This window comes from Vigna unguiculata, chromosome 9, assembly GCF_037176805.1.
Source record: "Vigna unguiculata cultivar grain cowpea cultivar isolate G323 ecotype 2 chromosome 9, ASM3717680v1, whole genome shotgun sequence".
NCBI classification, from domain to species: domain Eukaryota; kingdom Viridiplantae; phylum Streptophyta; class Magnoliopsida; order Fabales; family Fabaceae; genus Vigna; species Vigna unguiculata.
In genome coordinates this window covers 7,607,290-7,633,119 of record NC_140800.1, presented here as the reverse complement: position 1 = coordinate 7,633,119, position 25,830 = coordinate 7,607,290, and the positions used below count along the sequence as shown (strand labels likewise).

The following is a 25,830-nucleotide window of genomic DNA, read 5'->3' as shown; positions in this document are numbered from 1 at the left end:
TTTTGTATTCTCTAATTATTCAATTCATTATCATCATCATGGTATCAAAAGCTAGTTCCTCATCAACAATGGCCTCTCCTAGTCCTAATTCTCTCCCTTCTCCCTCCCAATATTTCTCCACCACTGTTGCCCAAGAGCTTCATGATTCTAAACTAATTATCTTCATTGAAAGATATTATCACAGAGAATTTTCAAAATTAGAACAAAGTCATTGTAATTTAAATGAATCCCTTTTCATCATCTCATGTTATGAGAAACAATTTAGTTTTGTAATTTAAAAAGACAATAAATGATAACAAAAATTCATCAGAACAAACTTCTCAAATTCTCTAACACAAGCTAAACCTGGAGATATTTTTAACTGGGTTCAGAAACTGAGCAAACAAATGTAGTATAGCAACACCTAGTGATATTTTACTGCACCATTTAGAAGGTCTTAAATCATGTGCTGTTAGGTCCCTGATCTTCGCAGCAAGTTTCATGAAGACGTTTTGGTCATTCTCTAAAGCCTGGAGGAACACCCAGATTGTCATCAAACTCCAATTTGGGTATAACTAGTGCAAGGTGATCAGCTCTCCCTCCAGCAATATCAAAGTTCATAGCAAGTGGCTCCATTTTAGGTACAACTTCAATACTTTTATCAATTTTCCTTTTGCGAAATAATCCCCACAGGAAATGTCCATCGTTTACTGCAGCAATAGCACCTGTGCACACTACTAGTTGATGACATATTTGCCAAGACAAAATGTAAAAATAAATATTGGATTAAATATATTTTTAGTTCATAAATTTGGGATTCATTCATATCTCAAACTTTGATACATATTGGTCCTCAAACTATAAAAACGAATAGATAGTCATTTTAATCCAATTATGTTAAATCTTTTGACATGTCAAACACGTTTATGGTTGGCGTTTGAACTGATTACACAACTTGATACATTCTAGCTCAAATGTCAATATAGAACACTAGTGTAAAATCATTAATGTCATTGGGTTAAAAGCATTTTTTAAACTTAAGAACCAAAATATATGAAAATTTGAGACATGAACGAATTCTAATTTCGTATACAAGTTTAATATCATATTTAACCCTAAATGTTGGTTGAGTCATGTAGACAAATTGGACAAACAAATTCAACATAAGACAGGTTTCAAAAGAAAATTTTAATATTTTGAACCTTCTCTCCCTAATCTTATTTTTGATATCAAATATTCATGGAAAGGAATTGTAAAATAGGGTGTTAAGGAAGTGGCAGAGCAGATCTAATCATGAAACAGTTTACGCACCCCTTTGGTCCATGCCAAGTTGATTTGAGCTAAATATCAGCAACTCCACTCCATTAAAATAACTTCTTAGCATTGTTTTTTCATCCCTCATAAGCTTCAATATACTATTCAGGTTCTTTCTTGACCTACATTGAGAGCATGTATAAACAGAATAGCTTAAACAATAAATACTGGTCTGGCTGATACCAAAAGGCCAAAAGAAAGAAAAAAAAATCAAATAAAAGCTAACCTCTCAGTTTGTTCTGATGGAAAGAAGTACACTGCAATATCCTGAAGCTTGGGAGAATCATCTTGGAATATGTCAATCAAGACCTTCAAAGCAGGACGCGACTCCAATTGAAGAATCGATGGCATTTCTCTCGAAAATTCAAATGCTTTCCGATTAACACTGAATGGTGGTTGGGCTTCAAACCCATCATAAAACTTGCTAGGTGCAGCAGTACGAAGAATTTGGAATTGACCCCTGGAAATGGTGACCATGTTAAATTTAGATTAATAAAACTGTAACCTTCAGATAATACTTGCAATAACTTCCTCAAATGATTGAGACTTGCACGAGTTACCCATAAAAATCTCTTTAATCAAACAGGTTTCTATAGTTTACTAATTGTTAACATTTATAAGCTCACTACCGAACATGCCAATATTTGTCGTATGGAATTAAGTTTACCATTGTAAAAGGAAGGAACAAAACTTTTTTTGCAGACATAAATTTTTGAGATTGAAGAAAAGATCACAAAAGTTCACTACACACATGTAAATTTATTTAGTTTCTATGCACCCATGTACATAGTCATTGCTGAAACTGAAACTACTTTGAAGATGTTGTAATTCGTAAATAGTAATAAATAAGTTTGAAAAGAAGGGAAGTTCCTTCTTTGGATCTTTTGAAAGAGAATTCCCTAAAGACACAACACCGGTAAAACATGAATCCAACTCATATATAAGGAATTGACATCACCTTCAACCCAAAATCTTAAAGCAATGAGTTTATGAGTCTTCTTTCTTCTTTCTTACACGATGGTCAACTTTTTCATCTTTACTCACTTGAAAGTATTTCAAACCATGAGTATCCCTTGTACAATTGCTCATCATTACGAAACACGCTTGCCTTACTAAGACTTCCAATATAGGGACTCATCTAGCCGATCATCAAGATTAACCATAAGCTCTAATATCACTAATGGATTTTGCAAGGAAGGATTACTGAGGAGACATTATTGGAAAAAACGCATCATCAATTAAGAACATAATCGTCTTTATCTCCAAGAATCACCGTATTAACAGATAAATGAGATATAAAAAAAAAGAAACACATGAATATAACGTGAAAACTCCAAATACGTAGAAAAACCACGACTAGAGAATAATTATGATGTGCAAATTTGTACGATACACAAAAAACAGTCTGTACTCTTTGACCCCAAGTGCACCTACACCCTCCAGAGCAAGAATTTAGTTACACCTCGCAACACTCTACAAGAGAATAATAAAAGTCAAACACTAGCTCAAAGTGACTTTGACTTGGGAGCAAGGAACATCAGGACTTATAACCTATTATATAGCCACTAACACCCACTCCCTAGGTTATAACCTATTATTTTCATCCGCCCAACTTTTTTCACCCTAATTAAAATAAACACATCTTCATTGTCTATACCAGCAATCATACTCCACCATAAAGAGTATCACTTGGAATCTAATCGTCCTGAGAATTTCCACTTGAAATCAAACTATTCCAATAATTTCCATTTGAATCAAACCATCTCAAAATTTTTCATAAGGAATCAAAATATCCCAAGATTTTCCAATCGGAATTAAACCATCCCAAGAATCTTCAGTGTCTATACCAACAATCATATACTCCACCATAAGCATAAAGAGTATCACTTGGAATTAAATCGTTCTGAGAATTTTCACTTGAAATCAAACCATTCCAAAAATTTCCACTTCGAGTTAAGTCATCCCAAGAATTTTCATGCACCTTGCATCAATGCTAAACCTTTGTCGGAACAATGTCGCAACCCACGACACAAAACCACTAACTAAGCTGCAACCACAAAGTTATAGCCATTAGCCAACCCACCAGGAATGAACTCGTGACCTTGGCTCTAATACCAATTGTTGGGAGAAATGCATTATCAATTAAGAACATTATCGTCTTTACCACTAGGCCAAAAGCTATAGCCATTAGTCAAGGCACAACTTGTTTTACCTAAGAGTGTAACAGTCCAAGCACCACAATTCGATTATGACCCAACTCACTTGGCCTCTACCACGGGACAATTGATGCCTCCTGCAACAATCTCTCCCTTAGCAATTATCCTACTAGGAATCCCACTCTAGGATTGTGACTTGACCCACCTGGCATCCGCCACAGGATAATCGTGCAACCCGTAACAATCTCCCTTTTAACAATTGTCCATCAGAAATTGAACTCGTGACACGGCTCTAATACCAATTGTTGGGAAAAGTGTATCATCAATTAAGAACATTATCGTCTTTACCCCTAAGAACCACCTTATTAACATATTAACACATAAATAAGATAAAAATAAAGAACACAAGAATATAGTGTGAAAACTCCAAATACAGAGAAAAATCACGACTGGAGAATAATTACTATGTGCAAATTTGTACAACACACAGAAAATACTCTACCCTTTGACCCCAAGTACACCCATACTCTCCAGAGCCAAAATTTAACCCAAACCTTAGAACGCTTTTATTACAAGAGTATAAGAAATAAGAATTTGAAGAATCAAATACAAGCTTGAAGTGTCTTTGACTTGGGACAAGAAACATTATGGACTTAGAACCTATTATATAGTCACTAATACCTACCCCTAGGTTATCTTAGGTGATGTGTGACTTTTCAATATGTATTTTCATCAGCCCAACAGACACAACAACAAGGCATTAACAACATTTGCAACCCAAAATATTAAAGTAATGAATTTATGGGTCTTCTTTATATGGAACTCAACTTTCTCATCTCTACTTAATATGAGACTTAGACTCACATTTGTATTCTTTATATGAGACTCAACTTTCTCATCTTTAATTAATATGGAGATTTAGACTCACATTTGTATTTCCGGACACATTCTCACGTCTAAAGGAAGAGACATTTAAGGAAAATAGTTATCAATGATAAGTGAAGAGAGAGGTACGTACCTCCAAGTAACAATTGAACACGGTAAAAATTTATAATCAAGGTTCAAGCTTTGCTGAATACTCTTGTCATATTTTTTAATGTTGAACTGTTTACCGTCTTCATTAACACAAGGGATACCACCTATGGAAGAGAGAGAGAAACAGAAAAAGAAAAAAGAATAAAATACGAGATGATGGGTTCAAAACACAAAAAGTGCAATGTGAGTAATACTTACCATGATAAATATTAACATACATGCCCGCATTTGCTTAAATGGACTGAAGTAGATGCAACAAACAATTGAAAAAAAAAACATCAGACAAGAAAAGTATCCTACCTGAGTCGACAACAGGGGGAGATTTTCTAGCGAATAAAGCTTCAAAAGGTGTCGCTTTTGTAGGCTTCTCTTTTTGAGGATCATGGATTTGAACTTTTTTAGCAGGTGTCACTTCACCCATTGGTCGTTGATTTTTTTCTAAACATATCTTTGATGGTCCTACAAGATCCATAGTCTCATAAAAACAAATCACAAAATGTGGTAAACTAGCACAACAAATGCTTTAAACATTCTTTCTAAACTAGTCACGCTCTAGTTCCACACATCTGTACCAGCGGATGAAAATTAAATCTCACTAAATATATGAAATTTGTTTAATAGAATCTTGTCAAATTATTAACATAAATAACATTTCTATTTCATTTTATCACACAAATACCTGAATCAGCAAAAGGGGAAAATTTTCTTGTTGATGAAGCTTCAAAAGGTGCCTTGTCTGCACGTTTTTCCTTCCGAGGAGAATAGTTTTGAATATTATGATCAGCTATCACTCTACCAAGGAACTGTTGATTTTCTCCTACACACTCCTTTGTTGGTCCTACATGAGATTCAAAAAATATGTTATCTCCTTAATTATAATAATTTGTTTTGTTAAGAATACACCAGAGAAATCATGAAAATCATGAATTGATATGTCCTATTCAGTTGTGTATAATAGTATTCCTAAAAAGCTACACAAATCAGAAAATAGGATATTTGTAATGCTGACGAAAAATTATCTATAAATGTTCTGATCATTATTTATAGAACGAACAAAGGTATCAAACCTTCTCTCCGACATGATATCAAACTAGTTCTGATCCAATATTATTTCTTTTGTTTGATTCATTCTTCCTTCCGCATTTTCATGGGGAGGCTCGTGGTTTCTATCTAGTAGTACCTGTTCTCTGCGCGGGATTTATGGTTCTTGTTCATGTTGCCATTTTTATTTGTAATCATAGTCCCTATTCCGGATCGTGATTTTTGGTTTCCATTTTTGTTGTGGTTTGGTTGTTGTACTTGCGGTTTCAATTCTCACTTGTGGTACCAATTTGTGTTTGTGACTTTTGTTCTTGATCGTTCTTGTGGTTCTGCTCGTATTCGTGACTTTTTCTTTTCACTTGCAGTTCTTCAACCTAGTTTGTTTCATTTTCGTAATGCTTCTTCAAAGTTTTCTTTGTTTCATTGGGACCGTGTTGCATGGCCATTTACTGATTCTGTTTTTATCATTTACTCTTACTTTCTTATGTATTGATAAAGTGCGGTATTCTTTTGTAATTGATAATAATAGATATACAATTTTCCTTCTTCTCTCTCGATCCTCTTTATCTTACATGGCCATTTACTGATTCTGTTTTTATCATTTACTCTTTACTTTCTTATGTATTGATAAAGTGCGGTATTCTTTTGTAATTGATAATAATAGATATACAATTTTCCTTCTCTCTCTCGATCCTCTTTATCTTACAAGAGGACATTGAAGTGTACTTGAAAGGTTTCAACATCCTCTTTTTCCTCGGCGTTCAATAAATGTTCTCCTATTGATTTAAATTTATAAGGACAATGCCAGGAAAGGGAAAATCGAGGGAAAGCTGAAAAACCTTTAAAAAATCCCAGTGTATAGGGTGTTCATGTATGTCCCGCAAATTAGTACAGGAGGGAAGTGTGGGAGAGATATACTCGGACACGTGCACATAAAGGTTCATTACAGACGACCTACAAATTCTAAAGGTTCATTACTTGCCCTAGAGGCCCTTAAGGAATTACATATAATGTGATCCTAGAAAGTCACAACACAACATACATAATACACATGAATTCATCAGGCAGTAGGAGGTGACGACACCTTCTCTGGATCGTCAGCAACAGCTTTGGCAGAAACTATGTCTTCAATACTCATCAAGACTCCATCATAAACATCCTTTTTTATGTCAATACGATCATCTCCTGCATCAAAGTTGAATAAGTAGGCAGCTTGACGAATAGCTTTATAAAAGCCCTCTTCGTGCTGAGGCATCACGTATCCTTCCAACTCGTAGATCCGTTCCAGGGCTGAGGTGTGTTCGGCCTTGGAGGCCGACAATTTCCCCTCCAGTTGCTCCAGCGCGGCTCGAGATTCTTCATCCTTCATTTCCAGCTCTTTGCAGCGCGCCTTCAAAGCATTGCGTTCTGCCAAGAGCTGGGACCTCTCATTTTTCACATTTTCTAGTTGCATGGACACCTCTTGCCTTCTATGATTCACTTCTGCCAAATCCCTCTGCAATGTTTCTATTTCTGCAGCTAACCTGCTGGAGTCTGCCAACTTGCTGAAGACCGTCTCCAGGTGCCGCCCCATCACCATAGTCCTAGCTTGAAACTCATTCAGTGCATACAAAACAACTTTTGGATGTATGGCAGACACTATCTCGGCCTCCTCTGAGGACAGGGACACCTTTATGCCTTCATTTATCTTCAACTGTGAGTCAAAGAGGGCCGACAGGGAGTCCTTGTTTCCCTCTTCATCATTTTGCGTTTTCTTGGGCGAAGGAGGACGAGGGGTTCCTGGTTTAGAGAGACGATCGCGTCGCTTGCTCTTCTTCTCAACAGGAGGGGGCAATAAATCACCCCTCTGAGATGATCCCTCTGCCTTAGTCCGCCCAGAACTTCCCCCACTCTTCTTTTCTTCTTCGACCCTTTTTCGCCTTAGCTCCAAGTACACATCCTTTCCAGAGGAACCAACAGCCGCCATAATACCTACAAAAGTAAAAACGCGTTAGCCACCATTAACATCATACCAATCACGCCTAGTCAGTCGAGCATACATACTGAATAACTCATCACATGGATGGGGGGATCTAAATACACTAATAACTTTCTTTGAAGATAGTTTTTTGGGAAATTGGTCCAAGTAGGACAGTGTATCTCAGTCTAGAGACTCTCTTGGCCAAATGCGGTATGTGGTGGGGGTTTTAGTCAAATAAAAGGGAAGCTTGGGCGTTGCGTCATCAAAATAGAAGTACTCAACCCCAATGGACCTAATAATGACTTTAAAGAATCCTGTCTTAAACCTTTTAAACGACTGGGTATATGAAGCTAGCATGCAATGGTGACTCTGGCCAACAAGGGACACCCAGCTAGCCAGTTCGCCTGGTCGGGTACTATAGTACTGCAAAAAGACCTGGGGTGAGGGTTTCAGATGCAGCACACGACAAACCAATCTGAAGGCCTGTAATGCGGCCCAACTATTGCGGTGTAGTTGGCTAGGGGCTACATTCAAAACCCTTAAAACGCCCATCGTGAAGTCATCAAATGGCACGCATACATGCAAATCGGTCACTAAGGTTGCATACATATAAAAGAAATCATGTGAGTGACCCTCACGTCCGTGACACGCTATCCTCACTCCTAACTCGTTCAATGCTTACAATACGATCATCAACGGTATCCGCTATGGTGTCAGCCCACTTGCGCAATGCAGCTAGTGCAGCAGGCCTGGTGAATCGCGATAAGGGTAACTTTACTCCAGGATCTACCCATTCATACCCCAGATAATGTAAGGTCGAATACTCCTCGACACCCTCGGCGCAATCACTATCAACTGGGGACGTAAGACTATTAGAAGAGTCGGGTACATCCCACTCATCCTCTGACTCACTACACCTATTGGTAGAACAATAAGCAGAAGGGGACGACATACCTGGGGAGGGATGCTACATCTTAGCTCGGGGTGCTTCACTTCTCAAAACACAAGTAGTTTTTAATATGGGCCTTACATCAATTTATAGGAGTCCTATGATTTCTTTTGAGAATAGGTTTGGCATGGGTTCCCATATCATCATCATGGTAAATATCTCGAGTCTCGTGCCACTGCAACACTACCTCTAGGCCCTGCACCCTTATTCACGTTCCTAAGAACGGTGATGTAAGACCCTTAAGTCCTTCACTTATTTTATCAAACAGACTCTTGTTTCACTTCGTTTACCACAAGCCTAGAGGGGCTAGTGAGTATATAGGGTATCCATGTATGTCCCGCGAATTAGTACAGTAGGGAAGTGTGGGAGAGATGTACTCGGACACGTGCACAACAGGAGAGGTTGTTGTTCAAATTAAGGCGCGTTTATCAAAGAAGGGTAATGAGAGAAGAGGATGGACCTAGCTTGGTGTAGATGGCCATGTACATCTCGGCCCAGTGTCTGTGTACTTCTCGGCCACTGTGGGCAAACAAATGCCCAGTTGTTGGGTTGCAATTGGTAGGGGGCGACGTTCAAGACAGTAAGGAATTCTTTCTCAAAGGTGTCGAAGGGAAATCGCAACCCAAGCTTCTCAAACAGAGTAATGTACATGAATGTGAATTTTTGGAGAGGATGTATAAAACCATCTCGTCAGCATCACAAGTAGCGACTACCACGTCTTTCTCATTGCTCTTACACAATGTTTGATGGCACCTATAAAGGCTCTGACCCTAATAAGGGTGGCCATGGAAAAAAACTCCCTCCTAAGGGCAAGGGTAGCCTAGGGGTAATAAGGGTCATACGATGTCATCGTGGAGAAAGGGAGCCAACAGGTTTAGATGGAAAACCCAAGCAAAACAATGAAAATGAATGCAACAAATTGAAACGACCCTAAGAAAAACTAAAATAAGATTCTCAACCAAAACCAGCCCAAAAAACACAAAGACAAATCACAATGCAAACCAACAAGCAGAGAATCAGCCAGTAGAAAACCAACAGGAAACCAACAAGCAGAAAACCAGTAGGAAACCAACATGCAGGACATCAACAGCCAGAAAAATAAGGGCAACTACACCAAGTAACAATTAATGCAAAGGAACAAGGTAAAAGGAGTTACCTTGCATGAAAAAAGAAGGAAGAACTGGGGAAGACGAAAAGCGACAAAGGACGACGAAAGCTGGAGAAAGTGAGGGGGAAGCAAAGGAAGCGAGGGGCCGACTTTTGAAAAATACAATAGTTAAGTGAAGAATGAAGAAAGATCATACCGTCCAAAGTTTGCAATTGTCGTTGGATATGGTACACGTGGCAAGGGTAGGTATGAAATCATGATGGTACATGGAAAATGGTGCACATCGGTTTCTGAAGGGACAACTTTCTCACTTCCATTGCATAGAGATAGAAGCTCAAAATTGGGAGAGCTATGTACCCTCCCAGACCAAGGACGACATCATTCGGACGACATAGTAAGGTGCCACGTGATGGTTCAAGTTATAGAAGGATGTCACTAGAAATCCGAGGTCACAGCAAGGTACCACGTGATGGTTTAAGTTATAAAAGGATATCACCAAAAAGCCGAGGTCATAGCAAGGTGCCACGTGATGGTCCAAGATATAGAAGGATGTCACCAAAAAGCCAAGGTCATAGCAAAAAGCCACATCACAAACTATGTTGTGGAAGGATGTTTCCAAATGGCCGAGAACATTCGAGAACATCCCGAAGGAACGAGATATGGTAAATATCCGAGGGAATATGAGAGGATTTCAATAACAAAATATTGTATCTTTGTAGCCCATATTCGGTAAATATAAACTGACTTATGGGATATTATCATTTGTTATTCATTATCTTTTAAGTAGATTATTTAGAAAAGATATGACTATTTATTTACAAAATTGTAACCAAATTGCTTATAAATGTTACTCCCACGACCAAGGAACAAAACTATTTTGGCCTGAGTATTATTTGCTAATGTTGAGATACTTCTTTACTTTTTTTCTTTCATTTAAGGTTCACTCACACCTTTACCAGAACAAAAATATATGATATCCCTATCGATAGAATTAAAACCAAAAGATATATGATATCTTTATCATGGTAAGAACAGGTATAATACTAGTAAGCAAGATCAATTTTACATGAAACTTCTGCCTAGATTTTAAGACTATTAATGTATTCAGATAGGAATCTTTCCCCTTCTTTGATACACGAGCCAGGAACTTAAACAACTACAAATCATGTTTCATATGAAAGACCTTGGTCACTTGCACTATTTCCTTGGCCTTGAGGTTATTCCAAAGGTACATTTCTCCATCACCATAAATATACCACAAACCTAAACTTTATAGTTGGCCTCAATAAACTAATACAGTGAATACTCCTCTCGAAGTTAATGCTAAATATCACCATGATGAGGGTGCTCTTTCTCTAGATCCTTTATTATCTCAACAACTTGTGGGCAATCTTAATTATTTGACTATAACAAGACCTAACATATTGTTTGTCATTTAGCAATTGAGTCAATTTATGCACTCTCTTCGCCATCTATATTGCTAGTGGCACGTTGTATAATTCTATGTTTTTTAGGAACCTCTCAATGTAGTTTATCCTTTCCCACTGGACACCTTTTAAGTTGATTGCTTATAGTGATGTCAATTAGGTTGGATGTCTTCATAATCGATGATAGATTACTAGTTCATGCATGTTTCTTAACTCCTTGTTGATCTCATGGGAAAGCAAGAAGCAAACACAAACCTTTAAATTATCTATGAAATCAGACTATTGTGTCATGTTTACTACTTGTTTTGAAATTATTTGGTTTTGTGTTCTTTTGGTTGAACTTGGATTTCCTCACGCACATCCAATGTCTCTGTATGCTGACAATACAAGTTATCCAAATTGTTGCAAATCCAATGTTCCATAAGCAAACCAAACATATTAATTAGATTGTCATTCCATTTGCGAGGCTTATGATGACCATGTTATATCAACCCTTCACATACTTAATTTCAATTGTGGATATTCTTATTAAGGTTATTCTTTGTCCATGTCATCACTTTCTTGTTAGCAAATTGATACTCCTAAACCAACCACCTTAATTGAGGGATGTGAATCAAGAAATATTTTATCTCCTTAATTATATTAATTTCTTCTCCTAAAACTAAGCTAGACAAATCATGAATTGACTTTTTCTCTTCAACTATATATAATAATATTCCTAAAAGATGATACACAATTTAGGAATTAGGATATTTGTAATCATGAGTAGTGATTATTTGTATATACTCCATCACTATTTACATAACGAACAGACCCTACAAGATTTATTGTCTCATAATAATAAATAAAATTATGGTAAACTTGCAAAGCAAAGGCATTAAATACTTTTCCAAGATCCAGTTACACTATGGTTCTATATGACTAATTATGTAAACTCCTATGCAAGTGACACGGAATGAAAATGAAACCAAGAGTAAATGTATGATAATACTTCTTTTTTAAAAACAATCCAGGTTATTAAAAGACTAGTTCTGTTTAATTATTATCATACAAATAAATAGGTCAGTTAGGCCATAGATCTCTAACGGATTGTCTAACTTATTTCCACTCCATAAATAAGTGCAAGTTCATAAGCACAGTATTTTAAGTCCATCAAAACAGATTAAAGCAAAAACAAATTCAACCTCAACTTAAGTTCTGTTTTTGAGAATAAGAACATGTATCATAAATGTTAAGAGGAAATAGAAGAATGGAGATGATAGCAAAGGTGGAGAAAATTCTCACCTTTTGAAAACGAGCAAGAAGCATGTTTACTAGTCATTGTTTTCTTGAGTATTTCATCATTTCTATGATGTTTCCCAAGTACCACAGTAGATGAAACAGGATGACTTGCTCCAGAAGAGAGTCTAATGACTTCATCCTCTGTAAGTGACTTCACTTTTGCAGTTTTGTTAGTTTGATACGTTTTAGAAGCCCTTGAGCCAATACCCTGATCTTCTATAAGTGGTGAAGTTGACACACACTGGGATTGTTGGCAAGGCTCACAGACCCAATATTCTGGAATTTTTAAGGTATGAAATCTCGTGCAATAACTGAAATAGTTTGAAAATAACATGAAACAAGATATCAAATACACTTAAAATGAATACAAATACACAAAAACAGAGAATGGTATGTGGGAGATTATTACGCATGTTCATGTCCTCCTTTGCATATAGAACAAGTAAGTAGTACTTCTTTCCAACCAATATCACCACATATCTCACAAACCTGCAAAGAATAACAAACACATAAATAATACATATACTACAAAGAACAGCCAAATTAGTGAAACAAAGTCTTAAAATATCTACAATTATTCAAACCACCCACTGTGGAATGAGTACAATGTCTTGCAAACATGCAAAACCAATGAAGAAAAAATATGACTTGTACACATTTCAGTTTCAGTAAACGTTTGCATTCTAGGAAGAAAAATAAAAGATAAACATGTAAGTTCAAATGTCAAACTTCTACAGAGACAATTGGTTCTTGAAAATATGTTAAAAAATTATGCAACATACTAACAAAACAAGAATTTCTCTTTGCGGTATTGAACATGTATTTCAATTATTTGAACTAATCAAAATTCTTACTTAAAAATAAGGGACATGTGAAGATGTATGATAGTGCAAAGGCTAATTGGATGAATCATGTTTCAGACTAACATTCTATCTGAAGACACTGAATTCTCTTTGGAGGAAACTTGATATCCATAAAAATCAGAAGAAAACTGTAATTCTCACAGAAAGTGAGAAATCTAAGCACATGAATAGTTAAGAAAGATTAAAATGGATAGAATGTGTGATAATGTAGCAACCTTGAACATGCTATCAAAACTGTAACCTTCCATAAAAAAACTCACTGACATTGATTATCACTTTGTAAAGGAAAAGAAATGAGTGTGAAACAATTGATATTGGTTTGTAAAATCACCAAACCCCCACTATCCATAAATGATTCAAATGTAAAAGCTATCACATTTATGATTTATTTAAAGAAGAACTAATAACACTATTCAAAATCAATGAAGTAATAAGTAACTAGTGATGTGAAAATTTGACCCTAAAACAAATTACACAATACACTAATGTAAAAATAACCAAATCCCAACAGCCCCTCACCACCCATATTAACAAAAAAAAAAACTAATCAATAAAAATAATAAATAAATAACTATAAAGAAATAAAGAAAAAAAAAAACAAGAAAACAAGAGTAGAATGAGTTCTTGTATTTTTTTTTTGTTTACATAGTCATCTTCTTTCTGCGGCTTCATTGTGCGATTCTGGTGAACTGAAAAGAAAAGGAAGACAAATCGACAAAGGGTGAGTCCTAAGAACCATTAATGTGTATTATTTTGAAAAAAAAAAAAAAGAAATGCATGTAACTAAAAAGTGTTGGAGAATGCATGTAGCATCGGTAGGAATATAAAAAATAAATAAATAAGTGTTCTTCTAAAAAATTTGGTGTGAACTAAAAAGGAAGAGAAAACGATAGAGGTGACTCATACTTTTTTTTTTTAGAAAAAAAAATGGAATGCATGCAACTGAAAAATGTTGGAGAATGCAAATAGAATCATCAGGAGTATAAAAAAAAAGTGTGATGAAAAACAGAACAGAAAAAAAATGATGTCTTGCTTAAATACTTGGTACAAAGCAAGTAATAGGAAAAAGAGATTGAAGAAAGAAATTCCTCTGACGACAACAATACTAGAAATGGAAGATTACTACAAATGGAAGAAAACACAGTTTGTGCTTTCAATCTCATTTGACGGATGAAATCTGTCATGCTGTATTCGCACTTACAGTAGCAAGCTCAAGTCTGTGTAAGATTGTGCAAAACTTTCTCACCAAGTTTTTACTCTTCAGTGACGTTTCGTATTATATATGACAGAAAATAAAGGTATAAAACAAAAAAAGAAATGATAAAAAACAAAAGATTGTAAGTGAAGTTTCAAATTATATTCATTTCAACTAAAGTTATAAATTAATATTGTAAGAGAAAAATGATTGCTCAATCAATGTATCTGTGATGTTACCAACATGTATTTCTTTACATAAAAAACATATATTTAAATATGTTATTTGATAAAAATATAATTACTTTCTGAAAAAGATAATAAGAAATATTTAGCTTGTCTGTATACTTTTCAGGATAAAATGATTTAGGGTTCATATTTTAAGACAAATACATTTTAGAAAATGATTACTTGCTGAATTTCTCTTCTCAAATTATATTTTTTAAATGAATTGAGAAAAACAAATATTAAAATTTATATTTCTATTATAACTTTTGACAAATACCGGGAGGCTTGAGTATTTAGGACAAAATATATTCATTTCTTTAAACAAATATTTAAATTACATTGCACTTTAAAAAAAGAAATTCTCTTACTGAATAAGTAGTGTTATGATTTAGTTTATATTAATGTAAACAAACCTCAGTAATAATGAGTATCAGTAGTAATTCACTATATATCAACAAAATAATTTAATAGTGTGTGCAAGTAATAAATACTAGACATTAAATTATGTTTAAGAGATAATTTTCTTTTTAAAATTATTAAATTAAATTAAATTTTTAATTGACAGTGTTACATTCAAAAAATAAATAAATAAATAAATATATATATATATATATATATATATATATATATATATATATATATATATATATATATATATATATATATATATATATATATATATATATATATATATATATATATATATATACTATGGAAATGAGATTAACATAATATAAAATAACAAATAATAAAAAAGTAATTTAATAGTTTGTGCAAGTAATAAATATTAGACATTGTGATACCTAAATATTCTATAATCGACAAAGTATTTAAAATAATGAATACTTAACTATTCTAATATTAAGCCGTTAAAGTATAAATAGAAATTTTATAAATGATTTTTCATTAGTTATAAACACTTAATTATTTACAACCATTTCTCCAAAGCTCTTTTCCTTCTTTTTAGATTTCTCACATTTTTGTTTATTTGTTTGAAAGGATGACTCCTAAAGCGAGCTCTCTAATATTGTTTGATCAATTTCTCAAACAAAGTAAGTTGATCTTCTACCATTTTCTCTTGTTCAGTTTTGATTTCTGTGCATGTGGGAAATCTCAACCCGCATGTGTAATTTGAGTTCCTTTAGTGTCTTTCCACTGATCAGTGGTTCTGATAATATTCTCTGATCATGATATTGTTGTTCCTAGGTTGAGTTGTGTGTTTTGTATCGTTGAAGGAAGTTGTGGTATTCATTTGAGTTGTTTGTATTGTATATTGTCTCAAAGGTAAGGGAAGATAATTTCATTAATTTTTGTTACCAACATGTTTGAATTATAGATTTATGGTTGTACTGTGATTGGTTATGGTTGTTGTATCTGAGCTGTAGAATGATTTGTCATATGTGAATGTTATGAAATCTAAGTGTTTAAGTTATGTGTGTGTAGACATACTGATGTTTAATATTTCAATTGTATTGGTATTGATGTTTGTGATAAACTTGTAGTTGATATGTGTTGGCATATGTAAAAGGAAATTAGGTTATCTGTACGAGCTTGAGAATGCACAATTATGCAGAAATCAGATTCTACAAAATTATGCATACTTACTAAACGAGAATTACTCGTTGGACAAATTTTGAGTCTAGAAATCGTTGTCTTGGAAGTCGTTGGGCGAACTATAAGTCAAGGGCTCCCTAATTTGAAACTCGTTGGGTGAATTATTGGAGGAAGTCTTGTACTAGAGTCCCAATGATACACTCGTTTGGCGAGTAATTTGTCACTGGTCCAAGAGGTACTTTTTGTCAAACGAGTAGACGTACTCGCTAAGCGAGTGGATTAGAACATGAACCCTTGTTAACTGATTTATTTAAAGAATTGGATAGCTTTTATGAATAATTGGTTGGGAGTTAATTGATGAATTAGAAATTGTTGATACTAATTCAAGGAGAATTAGTAGTGGTTGTTATAATGTAAGCATTGATGTAGGGGTCCATCCGAAAGTTCTCCTGATGCTTTAATAACCATTCAAAATTTTCAAGTAGAAAAAAATGGAGTATGTGGTGAGAGAACCAGGAAGTCTTAGTCTAAGGATTTTACCTTGATCAAAGATGTTAACGGACTAGGCTAACCTTGTGTGTGGTAATGTTTACCGCTCTGTGGAACATCCAATGTCACTACAAGTACACAACTTATCGAGATTAAACATCAATGAATCAGCTGTCACTATATGTTTAAAGTTTGAAAATTAATTAAATTTTTATATGTTTTTTAAATGATTTTCATTTCACAATTTTCAGCATAACAGTGGAAACAAATTAATTAATCTTCTTCTAATAGATTTACTTCTATTTAGATTTTAAGAATATTCATTATATAGAATATTAACTGACTACATACAGTTTTTTCACATGAATAATTTGATTCAAAGTGAATACTTATTTATTTGACAAATTTTCATTTTTTTCCCATTAGTATGTGATTTTTATTTTTAGTATAAGTTATGATAACTTTTATATTTAGTATATTAACTAAAATCTTATTAGTCTAGTATATTACATTTTAGTTGGTCGATGGTTTTCATATGGACTCTCATTTAATCATGTGAAATTAAGTTTAATAGTATTTATTATATCTAGTGATAATACATTTTTGATAATTTTTTTAGAAACATCCTAATTAACCTTTTTTTTTATTGAAATTAAAACATTATCATCTCTTTATTTTATCTACATGAAAATAAAAAATGTAAATGAATAACATACCTACGTATTCACAATGGATTAATGAATTAAGAAGTCAGGTTAACAAAAGGAGGTTGAATTATTTTTGCATTTTTCTGTTGGTTATAATATATATATATATATATATATATATATATATATATATATATATATATATATATATATATATATATATATATGATTCTGCTGGATAAGCTTCAGATAATTTTGTTAATCATTCGAGGTCTTAGTATCATATTTCTATTATTTGAAAAATCTAAATAAAGATTACTAATAAAATAAGTGAATTAAATATTTTTCTTACAAATAAATACATTTTGGTGGCTATTTTGCAATAGGAAATTTCTTCGTAATTTTAATTAAGACTTATCAACGAATTTCTAAAAGATAAAAGCCTCCACAAAATCAGTTATTAAATGTAATAAAATGTCATTAAATTTAATATCACATAATGATTGAAAAAATACGTTAAAACTAGCATACAGATCACTAATCAAATTTTAATTAGTATACTAAATAAAAGCCATAAAAGGTTATTGTACTAAAATCAGATATTGTCAAAACTTGTTATATAAGAATAATAAATAAATAATTGTTTCATAATTTTAATTATCCACATTGAAAGAACCATGAAGAGTTAACGACTCACTTAACCAAACTGTTTAAAATCCAACTAAAAACAACTTTATAAGACTACTCAACTTTTTGTCCTATCTTTTAAAGATTTTCAAAATTCAATTTTAGTCCTTAAAATTACTATTTATAGTCCGTCTAATTTTAAACAACAATTTTACCCTCTATAAATTAGAATAACAATCAAAGGTACTAAAAATTGACAAAAATAGAGGAATTAAATCTACACTTTAGAAAAGACAAATAAACATATTTTTCCTATATTTTCTTTTTCTGTCTGCACTATAACATTCACAAAATAAAGCAGCTTCATCAATTATTACAGTTTTTCTCTCTTTGTGATACAATAGCACACACCAATAACCAAATTACTGAAAGATTATATCAACTAAATATAAGACAATTTCATAGTATATAAGTGAAATGCAAATCTTACCTTACAAATCGACTTTGTGGGGGTTAAGAAAGACTTAAACTTCACTTCTAACATGGTATCAAAATCATTGTTTAAAAAAAATCTATCCTAGTGAGATTTTTTGAACATTCTGTTCTATCTGCAATCGGACCGCTAACAGATCATCCATTAATTTCTAATCTCACGCACAAGATGTATATACCTCGACATGAGGAGATGTGTTAAAATAAGTGAGGTACAAACTTCACTTTATAAATTCGATTTTGTGAAATTGAATTAGACTTAAACTCCACTTCTAACACAAATGGCTAAGTAGATTAGTAAAGTAATGCAATGCACTTCAGGGATTGAAGCAATATTCTTAGGTGGTAAGTTATTTTTCTTCTCATTTGGTGAACAATCTTCATACAAAATTCTGATGAAGGACCCAAATGCAGTCTCAGGATGCCATGGACAGACTTCTGATAGAAACAATTTGGTTTGTACTTATGCAGTGTAACTATCAAGACTTTAAAGCTTGTCTACTTCTGAACTTGGTTAGCTTAAGATAGTTGTGGAACTTAGTTGTTTTACTATGATTACAGATTGTAATGATGTATAATGAACTTTTTAAGGTAAATGTAATACTAAACATGTGGCACGAAGCAATTTTTCATGCAGAAATTTAGGTAAATGCTTCAAAACCTAGTGGAATATGCAGTCTGTTATTACACTTTTCATAGAACCCTCTTGGGTTTAACTTTCAGAATACGATCAACTTTTCCCTCCACATCTTTTCCTCCAATCATATCAATTTCCATATCAACTGGCTCCATGTTAAATTGGCGAAATACTCCCCATAAAAAATGTCCAGCCTTTACTTCAGCAATAACACCTGCACACACTAGTTAATGTCAACAAATGTTGATTGTGTAACGCAGGCGAATGGGACAAACAAATTCCAAATAAGATCATGTTAAGTATCACTGTGAACTTTAACATCTCAACGATACTAACACTCCAAAACTTATCGATCATTTGCTATCACATGAGAATTTATTAAAAAGAAAAAAAAAATAAAAGAATACAAAGCTTGGGGTACAAGACCACACCAAATCCATGATAAAAGTTAATATTTCAAACCTGCTCTCTCCTCCCTGAATTTTGATGTTAAATATTCATGAATGGAAAGGAATTGTTGAAGAAAAAGCAGAGCTAATGAATGAAGCAGTTTAGTTTACATACCCCTTGAGTCTATGTCAAGTTGATTTGAGGTAAATACTAGCAATTCCACTCCATCAATAAAACTTCTTAGCATTGCTTTCTCGTCATTCATAAACTTCAATATGTCATTCAGGTCCTTTCTCAACCTACATTCAATGGAGAACATGTAGGATAAGCAGCTTAAACCGCAATTGCCCACATGGATGACACCAAAAAGAAAAAGGAAAATGAAAAAGATCAAGAAAATAGGAAGAAATGACCTATCAGTATGTTCTGATGGAAAGAAGTACAATGCAATATCCTGAAGGTTAGGAGAATCATCTGGGAATATATCAGTCAAGACATTCAATGCAGGAAGTGACTCCAGTTGCAGAACTGATGGCATTTCTCTTGAAAGTTTATATGCTTTCTTGTTAACCATGCATGGTGTTTGGGCCTCAAATCCATCATAAATTATGCTAGATGCAGCTGCTTGAAGAATTTGGATCTGACCCCTACAAAATTTGGGATGAGTAAAACTGTAACCTTCACCCAACTAAATGTTTGCTGTTTCAAGTATCATATTCTTGCAATAAATTCATCAATAAATTCATATAATGCTAGGAGACCATATATAGAATTGTTTGTTTTGATAATAAATAAGAAGATAGCCTATGTTCTACTCACAGAAGTGTTTTTGAGCAGCCAGAAAGTTTGAATTTATTAACAAACTCAGTTTTAAAAAAAGAAAATAAGAATTTATTTTTCTCTTCTATAAATTTGTATAGAAAAGTTATTCCAAAGGAATCCTAGACACATTAAACCTAATTATACACGTCCCAATAGTTTATTTGAGATTTCATAGAGGTTCCTATGTTATACCAATTGTAATAGAATGTCATTATAGTTTAGAAGGAGGAATTTAAAAAAAAAAAATTAACTCTTCAGACATAATCACGAACTTTACAAGATCAAAACCATTTATTTTAACAAAAATAAGCAAATATATCTTGCAAATGTGATTGCTTGTAATTATACCCTAACATGGCCGCATTTGTTTATGGAATGGGTTATTTACCACCGTAAAGGGAAGGAACAAAACTTCATAGATATTCAAAATAAGAGAAAAAGTCAAAACACAAAAGCTCATAGCTTTTATCCACCCATGTACATGGTGATTCCTAAAGCTGAATCTGCTTGAAAGAAGGAATAAAAAATAGTAAAATATAAAATTGAAGAGAGATCGATAGTTCCAATCTCATTGTAACCACCATACGAAATTTTATGTGCACTAGGAAGGAAGTGCAATGCAAGGTAAAAAGGTTATCAATGACAAGTTTAAGGCAAAAAAGAAGGTACATACCTCCAAGCATGAATTGAGGAGGGTAAAAATTTACGATAAAGGTCTAAGTTTTGTTGAATGCTCTGAGCATCATCGCTAGGTTCACCAGCTAAGGAAGAGAGAGAGCAAAAGAAAAGGGAATAAAATAAGATATGATATGACAGCTTGAGAACCCCACACCAGATGCAAGTGACTAATATCATCATACATCATTCATATACTATATAATGTTAGACTTAAACACAAGAGGAAAGTCCAACTCAAAAAAACTAGTTCATTAGATGGAAGAACCTCAAGACTTAAGTACCACATCAAATAGTTTATCTTACTCAATATAGAACTCCTAATACATACATAACACAACCCTTACATTTGCATGTAGAGATGTTAGGATTTAACACCAGTTAAAAGCATCAAACGTAACACAGAATGAAATCATGACAAGAAAAGTATCCTTGCTAACCAACAATAGCCAAAGATTTTGTTGCTGATAAATCTCCAAATGGGGCATCTTTTGTAGCCTTTTCTTTCTGAGGATCATGGGCCTGTACATTTTTATCTGCTACCACTCCACCCAAGGGTTGCTGATTTTCTTCTATACACTCCTGTGTTGATCCTACTAGAACCATAAAACAAATCACAAACTTATCTCCTGGTAAACTTGAAAAGCAGAAGATTTAGAACATTTTTTTCTAAACCAGTCATACTGTGGTTCTATATCTCTGATAGTTCAAACTCTTACACAGTCAATGCCAGTGAATGGAAATTAAATTTAGACCCAGGATCTGTTATAACAAATTTCTACAAAAGCACATATACGAGAGAAAAAATAAAATGAGTTTTTCAATAAGCTAAAATTTGCTTATGCACAAGTTAAAAATAAGAAAATTTATGAAAAGCTTTTACAAATTAGCCTATTAATGAGCTAATTTTACCTCATGAAAAATCTCATTTCCTTTTTTCTTCTTATTTTCTCTCCAAAAAGTGTTATTGCAGAAACGTATCCAAACTGACTCTTTATATATGATAACTTCTTTTAAAACAATCCAGAGAGTTATTAAATTAAAGATTATTTCTCTTTAACTATACATACAAATGCATTGAAACCAAGCAGTGGGTGTAAGAAACTCTGACTAGACAGGAATGAACATGCTCAAGTGCACATTTTATTTCCATCAAATCAGATTAAAACCCAGGCAAGCTCAGCACACTTAAAACTTTGTGCTTTCAAGAACGTGCACCATAAATGCTAAGAAAAATAGACATGGAAGCAAAAATGGAGGGAAATTCCTACCTTTAAACAATGAGCAAGAAGCATGTTGGTTAGTCATTGGCCTCTTGTGTACTTCATCATTTCTTGGAAGCTTCCCAAGTACTTTAGGAGGTAATATGGGAGGATTTGGTTTTGGAGTCAGGGAGGGAATCTTGGAAATAACATTTTTTGATCCAGCAGAGGTCCTCCCAGAAGAAAGCCTAATGACTTCATCTAAGTCAAGGTACTTCACTTTGGCTCTTTTGACAGATGGTTTCCTTTTACAAGCCCAGGAACTGACATCCTGGTTCACTTTATAAGGTGAAGTTGAATCGTGCTTGGATTGGCAAGTCTCACAGAGCCAGTCTTTAGGAATTATTGTGGTATTAATTTGAACGCAATAACTGAAATGGGATGGATATAGCATTGATTAAGAAAAAAGGTTCTATGCCGCACTTATACTACTGCAAAGGCATATATATATAAAAAAAAAACATAGGTCAAACCAAAGCCAATAATTTGCACTTTTTTAGTCTTTCTTCATTCTTATTAATAATGCAAATATTTACAGTTTTTTAGGTTTTCAAGCTTCTTGGTAAAAAGAATGCAAATTCAAATAGATAGGATACCACTTGCCTGCTTTTTTTTTCTCATTTATTAGTTTGCTTAATAAGACAAGAAAGTAATCATGCCACAAAAATTAAAAGACTGAAAGAAAATAAATAAGTAATGAAAGAGAATGGCCAATTTGAGATCATTACGCATGTCGAATCACGCTGCATTTAGAGCAAGTAACAACTTTTTCTATCAAACCACGAGCACCGCATATATCGCATTGTTCAAGCTGCAAGGAATAATGAACTCATAAATATCTATCTGATTAAGTCCAACTAATGTCATACTCCATAAATATAAGGGAAGGGAGGGGATATATTATGATGGAAAAGCTAATTGGGTGAACTCTTCTTCAGGGAGATTCAATTTGAAGACACTGATTTTCTTTGGAGGAAACTTGATACCCAAGAAAAGTACAAAGCAAATTGCAATTCCAAAGTCAAGTGGGAGAGATAAAAAAAGATGGTTAAGAAAGGTTAACGTATATGGAATCACTACCGGTTAGGAACCATGAATTGAAAAGAGAAAACAACAAAATAAAAATAGGAAAGACCTCTCTCCTTCAAAAAGTTTCCCTCATAAAGGATTTCTCCATTCCCAAAAAGCTAATGCTGAATGTACAAAATGAACATCATTCCTCTCTCCTAAACTTCTTCCCTTATTTATATCTAACTGACCTCAATTAACTAATTAACTCAATAATATTCTAACTATCTTGACTAACTTCTCCTTACACCCTAACAATCCAACCTTCCTAAAACTCATTAATAAGAATTTTTCTTATGGAAATGTGAATTCCTAAAACAGTTATGCATGGTTGCATCTCCACCTTCAGTTTCCTTTTTGTTTAACTCTACAATTGTGTTATCAAGAAACTAATCTTTACAGCCCACAATCTTCACTCTCTTTATTCATGCATCCACTTCTTCCTCCATCACAATCCTTGTTTCTCTTGCTAATTTCACTTCATTTTTGTTTTCTTCTCCACTACAAAAGAATGTGAGTTTTTATTATTGAACCTTCTTTACTTTGACTCAGCTTCCCCTTCTATGCTTCTACCAAAGGTGTGCAGCTCCAACCTTTTTGTCCGACAACTAGCCTCCACTTCAATGCATTTTGATCCACTTTCCTCCATTTCTATATTTGTCTTGCTCAATCAAATGTGGATCACCACCTTCGTTCAATATCTTGTGTAGCATGTGTTTCAGCTCTAAAATGTTGGTCCTCTCTTCCAACAACACTGAGGAAGTTTCCATTTCTTTGCTACAAACTTTCATCTCGGTTTACTCTCTTTGCTTCATGGCAGTCAATCATTCAATGATGTGGCTACCATAGCTATCTCTGAATCTTGTTTTAAAAGCTTTAAAAATGATTCCCAATCTGAATTCTGGGTTATCTTTGGCACCAACAATAGAAGCAAAGCATTGTCATGCTCTCCTTGCTCATGGATGCATATTAATTGTAGCTTATGCAATGAATAAATGTTTTGCACGTCAAGAATTTTTCAGCCCTACCAATCTCGATCTGCCCCCAAAATCTACTAAAATGAGCATCCTTCTTCTCTTCTCTTCTTCTTCCACTATTCATATCTAGCTAACACCTTCAAGTAACTAACTAACTCATTAATATCCTAATTATCTCCTAACTAAATTATCCTTATGCCCTAATATAACCAGTGAAATTTGTAATTGATAACCTAGCAACCTTAAGCAACTCCAAAACTAGTCTTCTATCAAAAGCCATGGTGATAAATACTCAGAAAACTGTCCCCTTGAAAACTACTTTTTAAGGGGAGAGGACCAAACGTTTAAGTACTTCATCGAGCATCCCAAACTAACTCAAGCTGACACTTAATGCCACTTTAGTCAGCCTTTCTAGCCAGCCCCACTATAGAGAGCCCGTTTTGATAAACCAAAAACAAGTTTTGATACCAATTGATAAGCAGTAGGAGAACCCTCTCTTAAAAGAAAATAAGTGATAATAAAAATATGAGGATATCAAACTACTCTACAGGAGACATAACCAAATCCCCATCATACCACCCTACCCCTGTTTGTGCACTTGGGCAACCATCCCTTAAAAGCTAGTTGTTAAGAGGGGCAGAACCAAGTACAAAATTACTTCATCAAGCATCCTTTAATACTAAGTGTGGGACTTACACTCCCTATACCCAAGTCCTTATTGTACCACCAACCCCTATGCAGATTGTTCTTTTCAACACACCAACAATAAACGTTGATACTAATGATAAGCATCCAAACAAATGGGTCAAGGGGGAGAAAGAGAATCAAACACTCAAGTACTCCACCAATCATCCCACCATACTATTCAATGTGGAATTTAAACACTCCATAATGCCCGATCCTGATCACACCACCACTTTGTAAGGGAGCGTAACATGAAAGCTTCTTACTATTTCAAGGAAGTATTATTCAAAATCAATGTAGTGAGTAACAAGTGACATAGAATTTTGACTCTTAAAACAATTTACACGGCACAGCACGATGCTCTAAAAATAGCAAACTCCAGCAGAAAACCATACAATAGAAAATGATAAATGAACACACAAAGGGCAAGTTAAGAGCAGAAATGCTTTGTTTTTTGCTTACCTTGATATTTTCCTTGGGTGGCTGCATTGTGTCTGGGGGTACTATACTCTTTGTGAAAGACAAGGGTGAGTCCTAAAAAACTGCAACTTTTAACATTCTGGAAAAAACTGAAAGCATACAATGAAGTATCAGTATGAAGTGTGAGAATGTATAAATAAAAAATCTGTTGATGCGGACCTTGTTCGATTCCAAAGTGATGAACTTGCTGAAACACAAATACTTAACCAAATAATACGAAAAAGGGGTTTCAGTTTTTGCGTGAGGAAAAAGCTCTTTCTTTTTCCTTCTTCACTTCTACAACAGCATGCTGAATGAAAGAAAAAGACTTTAGCTTGGTGGTTTCATTTTACAGCACAAAACATCCATAGCTCTATTCTCTGCTAATCTCTGTGAATGCGTGAAACTTCCTCAACAAGTTTCATTACCTCTTCTGGGTTGAGAAGAGGATGAAAGAGAAAGAGAAAGAAAGAGAAAACTGAAAGGGAAAAGAAAAAATACTGAAACCATTT

General features: G+C 33.9%; 2 protein-coding genes across 6 annotated transcripts; both read right to left on the bottom strand.

The window, feature by feature from the left end:
* Positions 1-211: 211 nt before the first annotated feature.
* LOC114162600 (PHD finger-containing protein 6-like) lies at positions 212-14,389 on the bottom strand. 4 transcript variants are annotated; one of them, XM_028046541.2, is made up of 10 exons: positions 14,315-14,389; positions 13,759-13,802; positions 12,660-12,739; positions 12,254-12,561; positions 5,164-5,322; positions 4,785-4,943; positions 4,468-4,588; positions 1,520-1,753; positions 1,291-1,415; positions 212-713 (listed from the first exon to the last, which is right to left on the bottom strand). In XM_028046541.2, the coding sequence occupies exons 2-10, from the start codon at positions 13,783-13,785 to the stop codon at positions 496-498; spliced, it is 1,431 nt and encodes a 476-aa protein (XP_027902342.2). In that variant the 5' UTR covers positions 13,786-13,802; positions 14,315-14,389; the 3' UTR covers positions 212-495. The 4 variants fall into 4 exon arrangements, with proteins under 4 accessions (XP_027902342.2, XP_085522661.1, XP_027902344.2 ...); XM_085666535.1 differs by having other exon boundaries at positions 212-704; XM_028046543.2 differs by lacking the exon at positions 14,315-14,389 and adding an exon at positions 14,155-14,269.
* Positions 14,390-18,295: 3,906 nt separating this feature from the next.
* On the bottom strand, positions 18,296-25,830 carry LOC114162934 (zinc ion-binding protein). Of its 2 annotated transcripts, XM_028046951.2 has the most exons (9): positions 25,499-25,828; positions 25,322-25,428; positions 22,859-22,941; positions 22,140-22,501; positions 21,309-21,464; positions 20,867-20,954; positions 19,785-20,018; positions 19,546-19,670; positions 18,296-19,195 (listed from the first exon to the last, which is right to left on the bottom strand). In XM_028046951.2, the coding sequence occupies exons 2-9, from the start codon at positions 25,346-25,348 to the stop codon at positions 19,038-19,040; spliced, it is 1,233 nt and encodes a 410-aa protein (XP_027902752.2). In that variant the 5' UTR covers positions 25,349-25,428; positions 25,499-25,828; the 3' UTR covers positions 18,296-19,037. The 2 variants fall into 2 exon arrangements, with proteins under 2 accessions (XP_027902752.2, XP_027902750.2); XM_028046949.2 differs by having other exon boundaries at positions 19,546-20,018; positions 25,499-25,830.